Source organism: Gymnoscopelus braueri, assembly GCF_963280865.1.
Source record: "Gymnoscopelus braueri genome assembly, chromosome: 16".
NCBI classification, from domain to species: Eukaryota; Metazoa; Chordata; class Actinopteri; order Myctophiformes; family Myctophidae; genus Gymnoscopelus; species Gymnoscopelus braueri.
Genome location: NC_137616.1, coordinates 5,738,639 through 5,749,473, shown reverse-complemented (window position 1 = coordinate 5,749,473; position 10,835 = coordinate 5,738,639). Strand labels below are relative to the sequence as shown.

At 43.8% G+C, this 10,835-nt stretch overlaps 1 protein-coding gene across 1 annotated transcript in view; it reads left to right on the top strand.

Annotated features, from left to right (window-relative positions):
* Positions 1-240: 240 nt before the first annotated feature.
* The window catches only part of LOC308102587 (MAM domain-containing glycosylphosphatidylinositol anchor protein 2), a gene marked incomplete at both ends in the record, with an annotated part of 464,799 nt that continues 454,204 nt past the window's right edge, over positions 241-10,835 (top strand). The window contains 2 exon segments of the mRNA XM_080452356.1: positions 241-296; positions 298-317. Coding sequence (XP_080308482.1) covers positions 241-296; positions 298-317 — 76 coding nt within the window.

The window sequence follows — 10,835 nt, the reverse complement described above, 5'->3', positions numbered from 1 at the left end:
ATCCTTCCATCCGTCCATCCCTCGCCTCCCCCGGCGGACAGACAGACAGACAGACAGACAGACAGAGAGAGAGAGAGAGAGAGAGATGAGAGAGAGAGAGAGAGAGAAGATGAGAGAGAGAGATGAGAGGAGAGAGAGAAGAGAGAGAGAGAAGAGAGATGAGAGAGAGAGAGAGAGAGAGAGAGAAAGGACTTCTATGCCATTGACAGCTGGATATGTTGAGATTAACGTGAACAGAAGATGGATCTAATCGTCTGTGTTTTGGGGCTGGTGCTGTGCGTGATGATGGAGGGGGGTCCGCGGCCAGGGAGTGTACGGTAGTGGATGGAGATGTGTGTGTGTGTGTGTGTGTGTGTGTGTGTGTGTGTGTGTGTGTGTGTGTGTGTGTGTGTGTGTGTGTGTGTGTGTGTGTGTGTGTGTGTGTGTGTTGTTTGCGTTGGATGTGATCTTGACCTTGTGAGACAGTCAGTGTATGGGGGGCTACTATACTATAGTGACTGACTGTGAGCTGACTAACGGTCCAAAAAGCCAGCGTCTCTCCTTCAATGCAAAAAGCACACAGTCTATGTAAGAGGGGGAAACGCCGCAGGGGGAGTGGATATGTGTGAAGGACTGAATGTTATGTTTGGGGCGAGAATCTTTTACAGAGAAGATTTTTATGAATTTTATATCTTTTTTTACAGAGATGATTGTTATGATTTTCTTTTACAGAGATGATTTTTATGATTTTTTTACAGAGATGATCTGTATGATGCTTCTCCTTAAGGAGAAGAATCGTATAAAATTATCTCTGTAAAAAAAAAGAAGAAAAAACTGCCATTATAACTCGCCTGTAGCCTATCTATCTATCTATCTATCTATCTATCTATTCTATACGGACAGTCGTGTAGAAATCACTGTTGTTGGTTGCCTCCAATCCATCATGATTCACGACGGCCAGTGTGAGTCTAAATTTAGTAATTCCCCGCCATTGATTATCGCAGAGTCGATGTTTGGGGGTCAATTTTAATTTGTCTTGATTGAAGCCTTTAAAGTCGTGCCTCTGTCTCTCTCTCTGCAGCCAAGACACAATGGTCATTGTGTTAAATCATTGCCATTAACAGATTCAAAGGAAGGTCGCCATGGATGGTGGCACTTGTCTTTGCATTTAGTAGTCGAAGTGTGTGTGTGTGTGTGTGTGTGTGTGTGTGTGTGCCTTTTTGAAGACCATATTATGCTTGACATTCACATCTATCTATTTGCAAAGTCATCAGTGGATTTCATGTTGTAGCCTATGCTGTCTGTCTGTCTGTCTGTCTGTCTGTCTGTCAGTCCACCTTGTCTTTTTTTCTCTCTGTGCTTGTCGATCTATCCTCATTTCTGTCTGTCTGTATGTATGTCTGTCTGTCTGTCTGTCTGCCTGTCTCTCTCTCTCTCTCTCTCTCTCTCTCTCACACACACACACACACACACACTCACACTCACACTCACACACACCCCTCTCCCTCATCATCTACTTGTGTGCAACCAGTGGGCGCTGCTGATGATGCTACAGTAGTAGTCAGTATCTATCTAGCCTCATGACTCGTCATCTTTTCATGCCGACATAGCAGAGCGAGCACTGCTGCAATGACGAACAACAAACCCTTTTCCACGTCAGAAAAAAAGGGGTCTTATGATGGGCAGTTGGGCGCCCAGCTGTGTGACCTGTAGGTGTGTGTGTGTGTGTGTGTGTCCCCCTCCCCCCCCTCGCCGTCCGGCCGGTGACAGCTATAGTGTCACAGCACTGACCAAGTGAGGGTTGTAAGTGTTCGCTGAGAGGCTAGCGCGGGGGTCAAGCTGAGACATGGCAGTAGCATGACAACGCTTGCCCTGCAGGGCGCCACCGAACATGTCTGGCACCTCACTAGAGTACACTACACACGCAGGAAGAAATAAAGGTGCCGGCTAGCTGGAACCGGAACTACTGTAGGTTCTTTGAGTGATGCCATAGAACAGTGGTTTTCAACCCTTTTGTCAAGGTCCATTATTTATTCAGCATTTGAGCCACACGGAACCACCGTTTGATGAGATTTAGCCTCTCAGACCCAAGACTTCGAATATTTTGTCGTCGTTGGATAAGAGTCTGTCCACAATTCCATGCTGTATTGATGTTGGTACCAATAGGAGAGATGACAGGCAAACCTTGTTCAAAATAACAATTCTTTAATTAAGTAATGTACATGTTTAACAATAATTTAACTCTTGAGAGCGTAAAATGAAACCAAATGGACCCGTAAATGGAGCCGATACGTTGGCCTATTAAGACATACCCAACATTGGGATGCTAGGGTTTAAGTGGTTAAAGGTGCTCCATCAATGATGGTTCTTTGAGGAGCGGTTCCTTAGAGAACTTCGACTTAAAAGGTTGTCTAGAGAACCATATGAGGAACATGGTGCTCTTAAGAAACCATTATGTTTCTGTACAGCCTCTCCTCATGTGACTGTATAGCTACAGCCACTCAGCGATGGTGGCAGAGTGGCATGCACGGCACTTAAGTTTAATTCATGCTCTATGTTCTGACATGCCACCAATAGCGGGCACTAGTAGTGCACGTTCCTAATTGTCTTGTTATATCACACACTGTTATGAAGATTGGAAATGGGACTCGCTCCGACTCGGTGATAGGGACATAGCGTACTGTATGTAGTATGATCGAGTACGAGTTTCATTAACTAAAAAACGCAAAAAGTTGAAACATGGAGATGGGAGGTTTGTGCCCGACAACAACGATGTCTAGCCCTTAAAGGGATAGTTCACCCCAAAATGACTTTTTCTAGATCAATTACACACCCCATGGAGACTTGAATTCGTGGAGATGTTTTTAGTTTTTGTCTCATTCCTAAGCCAACAATTTGATGACCGGCGGCGGCTCCGGTAGGAGACTCAAAGTGTCTCCTTTGAGTCTCCTACAGGAGACATTAGCATCTTTCCTCCGGTCATCAAATGATTGGCTTAGGGATGGCACAAAAACTAAAAAATGAATTCAAGGCTTCATGGGGTGTGTAAATTGATTGAAAATAAGTAATTTTTTGGATGAACTATCCCTTTTAATAGGCGCAGTACCTGCAGTAGTCAGTCCCAAATAGTAAAATCACGATACCACCATATGGTTCAATTTAAGTTAGAGTGTACAAAATGGACCCAAATGGAACGGTAATGGAGCATTTGGGTCGATTGTTACACTGTCAGAGAGAGTAGTGTCGCCTGGGGAGACGATCACTTCCAGGATGCCGTGGCCTCCATCGGAGTGACACAGATGTCATATCAGAGAGCGGCAGCTTCTCAGCATGTGACACAAACATAAGCATGTACTGTACGTCGAGAGGCAAGGTCATTAAATATAATCATACGCCACGATGCTCCTTGCGGCGTGTGTGTGTGTGTGTGTGTGTGTGTGTGTGTGTGTGTGTGTGTGTGTGTGTGTGTGTGTGTGTGTGATATAACAAGCGGGCTAATTGACATCAGTAGCAGCACAGTCAGGGAATACACAACAAGGCCATGGAACAGATGGGATTGTTTTGAGCATTTCACTATATTAGCTGAGAGGATGATGGGAGAAGGTGTGGTACGTGTGTGTGTGTGTGTGTGTGTGTGTGTGTGTGTGTGTGTGTGTGTGTGTGTGTGTGTGTGTGTGTGTGTGTGTGTGTGTGTGTGTGCGCGTGCGTGCACGTGTATGTGCTTGTATATTGTTGTTGTCGGACAGAAACCTCATATCTCCATATTTAAACTTTTGTGTTTTTTCGTAAATGAACGCCTGCTTGATCATACTACAGCCTCACACAAAAGCATCAAAAGTAGCAGATCTACAAGCTCAAAACACGGGCGAGAAGCGGCACGTTTTGAGCTTGTAGATCTGCTATTTTTCCTGTTTCTGAATTTGAATCCTGAAAAGTAACAGTTTTGGACATATGATGGTTCCCACCCGATATGAATGAATGTGTTTGTACAGTGTTTGTATTATGTCTGTGCGCGTGTCGAAGTGCATGCATGTGTGTAGTTGTGTGTGGTTCATGTATGTGCGTTTATCTATGTTTATATTAGTGCTATCATTGTCTAAAGACATTCTTAGCTGACTAATAGTAGGAACTATAGGAACCTTTGAGTATTTGTTTATTTAAGGAATTCAAAAACTAATCTATACCGGGGGTCTTCGACAGGGGGTCCGGGACCCCTAGGGGGTCCTCAGAGTTACTACAGGGGGTCCGCCAAATCTTTGTGTGATTTTTACATTAATCACTTGAACCCTAGCATCACTTTACTGAGGAGAACTTTAGCCAAAAATAGCAGATCTACAAGCTCACAACGCCTCGCCCTTGTGAGCTTGTAGATCGGTTATTTTTGGCGAAGAGGTATAGGTGTAGAGGGAAAAAAAGAGCATACCAAGTTTTAATAAAAAGAGTTTAGTCTAAAACACAAATTTACACAATTTAGAGGGGGTCCCTGCTTCATCTCTCTCAGCTAGGGGGTCCGTGGCTTGAAAAACGTTGAAGACCCCTGATCTATACAAATGGTGTCAATCATGCAGAGACCCGCCTTTTGAGCTTGGTGAGGTTGAGGACTGAACATTCTAACGTTGATTTCACCACGGCTAGGTTGCTTTTGAAAATGATAGACTTGCAGAATTAAGGGATTATAGTTTACCAGAGATGTGCTCATCCTTTTTGAGGAAGAACCAAAAGCCACAGGCTGCATGGAGGGTTTAATCCATCAAGGCAGAGTGAGATGTTTGTGCCCAGCAGTAACGACCCAGCAGAAAAGCCCCGACTTCTGGTCAGACGAAGGAGGAGCGAGCCAGGCCCGGGGGCGACCCACAGTGCCTAGAGAGCCTCCTAGTGTCGCCAACAACATCTCAGCTAACCTGGCCTGGCATCGGCTCGGACTGATGCCGTGGATTCACTCACTAGACTTCCATATGTGAGTGGATCCGTGTTGTCGGTCTAGTCTGGAGCATAGTGCCAGACTAACCCTATAACCCCCTAATTAGCACTGTCTCTTAACTACCCCCAAGAGACAGTGGGGGCAGTAAGCATGCCACTTGGAACACAGGCCTGGGGGTCTGATCAGCCTCGGGTCGGCTCGCCTGGAGGAGGGTGTCTGTTGAAACACCCAGTGACTCCTCCAGGTAACAACACGGATGATGTGTCCAAGTCTGTGCATCAGTTGATGTTTTTATTAACTAAGCAAAGGGGACGGATGGCTGCATTGGTTGGCTCATTCAGTGTGACCCCCCCCCATCGTTCACAGGGTACAGTGACGGCTGGCAGAGAAACAGATAAATATGTAGATAGATGAGGGTGTCATTACTGGCAACAAGTAAACAATCCACAAAAAAAAATATTGCCTCGGAGGACGAAAGCGAATGACATTAATCCTCCCCCCCTGTTTCTGGTCCCCCCCCCTGACGAGGAGGAGAAGGAGGAGGAGGAGGAGGAGGGGGAGAAAAAAACCCCCACTAAACACATGCCCTGTGACCACAGCAGCTATTTACAGATATTAACACTAAACGAGTGCAGTCGCTTGTGGCGACGACTTTAATGTTTGTGAACTGGAGCTTGCATATCATCACATTCCATTACATTGTGAGGAGGAGCCGTTGGCAGGGGGATGTGGGCTGGCGTTCAAAGCACACACACAGAGAGAGAGAGAGCCCGTCTCCGGAGTGTCGACGTTTCATTATTGATAGGATATAGGGAGTCAAATATTTGCATGCCATGCACGGCGGGTCAGACTTGCCGTCTGTGTGTTTGGGATTGGCAGGAAGGGAAGAACGGAGCAGCCATCACAAAGCCTGGCTTGGTGCTGTGTGCACCGCAGGTATAAATGCATCGGCGGTGCGGCTGAATATTATGAGGATTCTTATAAAAGGATAATTCATCATGGTACCATTACGGTTCATCACCTATTTCCTGCTTTTCCCTGTGGGGGCCTGGCATTAATTCCCTGCATTAGTCATAATGCAGAGAGTTTTACATAATTTACCATTTCTTGTAGATAAGGTTACTGCTGCTGGACGATATTGACTAAATCAATCATGATATTTTTTGGGGACCAGATACCTTGATATTATGATTATTATATCGTATTGTGATGATGATGATATATTGTATTTTACTTTTGTATTCTCAAATTTATTTTAAAACGTAGCTGATCTAACTCAGACATAGATAGATATTTTCTGTATTGTCTGTATTGACATTTGTGAAAGTATAACATAAGGCTTAAGTAATTAAAACCAAGAAATGGAAATTAAAAAATAAAATGTAAAGATACATACAAATATATTTTCGGGAACGGAAATTATCTCAGGTACCCAAATCTACACTGCAAAATCGTGTTTTAAAAATCGTGTTTTAACTCTGAGAGTGTACAAATGGAACCAAATGGACCAATTTGGTTCCGTTTGAACACTCACAGTTACAGACTTGTAAGGGTCTTTTTGGAACCCGTTATCTGGAAGGAAAAAAACTGTATTGGTACATCTCTAATACTTATGATCTGAATAGGCATACCCTACACGTTCTCTCATTGTGCAAACTTATAGTAGGTGAAATAGTAATGAAATGAACCACTTTCAATCTGGTGAGCACTGTTGTCTCCCCAGCCTGATCTCCTACAACATAGTGCACATTGCACGGATGTCATTCCGTACATAGACACCTAGAAAACCCGAAAACCTGTGCATTTGAGCCGCGAATCTGTACTGTATATAACTCAAACGGCGCTGAGTAGGCTCAAGCGAACGTCGCAACGTTCGGGACGGCAACTCGCTCGCTTTAGCTCGCTCTGCGGTCCCTCACGTGGCTCCAGTTTGCTTGAGACCGATAAAGTGGATTCCCGCTTCCGTTAAAAAAATAAAGCTTGATATGAAATGTATATGGCTGCGGACCAGCATCTCACAATATTTTCTTCCAGGGACCCCCAGAAGCAAAGATTTGAGTAAAAAAATCGCTTTAAAAATAGATTTGCACAAATGTTCACGATTAAAAAAAAATAGCAGATCTACAAGCACTATGAGCTTGTAGATCTGCTAATTTTGAATAGCCAAAGTACAAAATAATAGTTTAAGTGGTTACACAGATGCGTTCCCGGTTTTAATGGGTTAATACAGTCACGGAAATGTGTCCTAATATTGCCCCAGCCCTACAATTAGGGTTTATCACCAATTCCAGCTTCGTGTATTATACAGGACTGGCATTAATTCTACGCATTAGTTATAATGTTAATGGCAATTTATTTTACAACCATAAGGTGCTGGGATTTCTCTTAATATATACGTGTATATATAATATATATACCACCACAGGCAAAAAGCATTTCCAAGTGTACTCAGTGCTCACTGACTGTGTGCTGCATAGCTCCTGTGAGTTGGTTTCTATCTCTAGATTTCATCATCTCCCGTTTGCTGCTATCGAAGTATCACCATGCATACAGTTCACTTACCCAAGTCCCACCACAGTGCCACTGAGAGAACACACAGCAGAGCTCCCCGAAAAGTAAATAGAGGCATACAGGTGTATTTAAGTATATATTTACCCTGGAAATATATGTTTTGTAGAGACTTCCATATGCCAGTGGATATGACAATGCAAAGTATAGTCTTTGGTCAGTAAAAAAACTAGAACAAACGTGGTGTAACACGCACGCACGCACGCACGCACGCACGCACGCACGCACGCACGCACGCACGCACGCACGCACGCACGCACGCGCACACACACAGACAAAGATAATACAAGGGCTATGACGAATGCTGGAAAATGCACATTTTTGATCTCTTTCTTTCTGTATTATTTATTTTTGGGCCCAGGGAGGCCATAGGGTTAAAGTGGTTATTAATACATTGACATATACGTTGACATTACTGTCAACAAGGCATTTCCCACACAGAGTGTGGTGAGAGTTGACTCAGAGCACAAAAGGTGTTGCTGCACCTGGTGGGGTCTCGCTTTGGTCGGTACGCAACCGTTCGGTTGAATGTCGGCGTTTTATTCTCTTGTGTTTTTGTTCTCCTTTTTGTCTGGAGGAGCTGCAGTGTCTCTCCTTGGCTGTGAATTCTACCAAACCAGCCACAAAGAACTGTGTTGTTTGGCAGCTGAGTTTGAGATGTTAAAGCCTTGGATTTATACTTGCGTACTGGTGTCGTGCAGTGGTGGTAAGTAAGTAAGTAAGTACATGTAGTCAAGTACTGTACTTAAGTACAATGTTGAGGTATTTGTTCTTTACTTGAGTATTTCCAATTTCCAATAATTTCACTTCTTCTCCACTACATCATGAGCTTGTATATCTGCTATTTTTGAATAGCCAAAGAAATCTAAAGTGACACAGATGCGTTCCAGGTCTTAATGGATTAAGTATATAAGGGTTGCCAAATGATAAAGAAAAAAGAACAACTAATTTAATCACACTAATTGCTGTGATTAATCACAATGCATCACAGTTTAATCATATTTTAATCTGCATTTTCTTCCAATCGCGTTTTTAAAATCACGGATATTTAAATTTGGAACCAAAACACAACAGAGATATATTAGGTGTGTTAAATGAAATACTATCGTTGAAACAAATCGTTCATCAGTTGATGTTAAAATCATTCAAGCGGAGAGGGAGAGCTTGATCAGAGAGAGAGATAGAGAGAGGGGGCGAGGGAGGAAGATAGAGAGCCTATTTCACCCACACATCAATAACCCATCCAATGCTGGGACTCGTCGCTTCCTGGTGCGTTTCCTGGCAAGTTTTCAGAGCAGTAACCAACCACAACTCTGCGATATTCCCGCTTGTACTAATAGGACTGTGTATATTATAACGTTCATGTTGTGTCTGTGGCGGCCGGGCACGCACATATGCCCATATGAACTGGACTGATAACGCAAATATGGACATGCCCCATGCCAGCGCCTGTGTGTGTGTGTGTGTGTGTGTGTGTGTGTGTGTGTGTGTGTGTGTGTGTGTGTGTGTGTGTGTGTGTGTGTGTGTGTGTGTGTGTGTGTGTGTGTGTGTGTGTGTGTGTGCGTGTGTGTGTGTGTGCGCGCGCGTGTACGTGTGTGTGTGTGTCCAGATTAGGCCCATATGGAGATCCCTGCCGTCAGAGCAAATCGACATTGTTTGGCATCGGTTCTACAGTATGCCCATAATGTATAAGGAAACCCCCCGACGACGGCGCAAATCAATGTTCTTAGGCGACAGTTATGTCTCAGTATTAAGTGCCTGGATTATTCCCACATGGAGTTTGATCAACAGGAGAGGCCACTAGATTACTTCATTCTTCCCTTTGGGAATTTTCTCCCGGTTTATGCCAGCTGCCACATAAAAATACATGAAAGGTCCGTCTTATCAAGTGTGTTACAAGTATTGACAGCTGACAGTTGACAGTACAGCTAGCGGGGTAGTTGTCAGTGTTGCCAGGTTTGCTTATCATAATTTCCCCCCAAGGTTTTATTTGAAAATACCAGATCTGCTATTTTCAAATAGCTGATGCAGATGTTTACAGTGCTCATGTGGCCCATAGTCGCTTCTTTTGGGCTTGTTTTCCTAGACCTGGTTGCTTGTTTCTCTCACATAATCTGGCAACACTGGTAGTGGTTAGGGGCGTGGTTAACTACTATTGTCACTCCCATTTTCACACCCAATTTCTGGGCCCCGGAGGTGTTAAAAATGGAGTGGAATCTGTGCAGGGCATTTTCTATGCTTTGGGTTTTCTGGTTCAACAAGTGATCATATCTTCTTCAAGTATTTCATCATATGATAGGCTTACATTCTGTACTCTCATAATATGTAAAAAGCAGAGAAATGCCTGTGGCCCCGTTATGTCTCAATCCATTGTATTGAGTCACATATAACAGCCCAGAGAGGGAGAGAGAGAGGTAGAGAGAGAGACTATTTAAGTGACGCAAACCGGGCCAATGCTGGCCACCGAAACATTCGAAACACACCGATCGACGCGTCGCCAGTGGTGTAAAGTAACTAAGTACATTTACTCAAGTACTGTACTTAAGTACAATTTTGAGGTATTTTTTACTTTACTGAAGTATTTCCAATTTCCAATACCTTTACTTCTACTCCACTACATCTCAGAGGAACATGTTCAGTGGCGTAACGCAGAATCGCGGGGCCTCCCCGCGGGAGTTCCACGTACATGCACGCGTGCATGTGCGTGCACAACCTGCGCGCGTGCGCGAAGCGCACGCGCCCGAAAAACTTCGGGTCTAAATCGGGTCTAATTTGGTTCTATTTTGACACACAATATAAATCAACTTTTTTCTTTTTTTTTGCTGTAAAAATATTTGTATCAGCGCAGGCGGGGCCCCCCCTGCTGGTGGCCCCCCCGCACCGCATCACTTGCTACCCCTCCGTTACGCCACTGAACATGTACTTTAACTCCACTACAATTATTTGAAAACTTTAGTTTCTAGTTACTTTGCAGGTATAAATTATTACGTTATAAACATTACATTATCCATTTTAGCCCTATTTTATACCTAGGCTATTTGAAAATAGCAGAGCTTGTAGATCTGCTATTTTCAAACATTTCAGTACTTTTACATTTGGTACTTTAAGTCCATTTTGATACCAATACGTTTGTACTTTTACTCAAGTAAATTTTGAATTCCTGACTTTTACTTGTAACTGAGTGCTTCTACATTGCAGTATTGATACTTTTACTTAAGTAAAACATCTGAGTACTTTTTTCCACCACAACGCGTCGCAAAGCGACGCGTTGTTAGCGCAGTAACCCCGGCAATGCCGGGCAAGCTAATACACAGGTATTGGTACGGACCCCCAGGGTGTAGTATTTGTGTGAAGGTGAGAAGTCCCA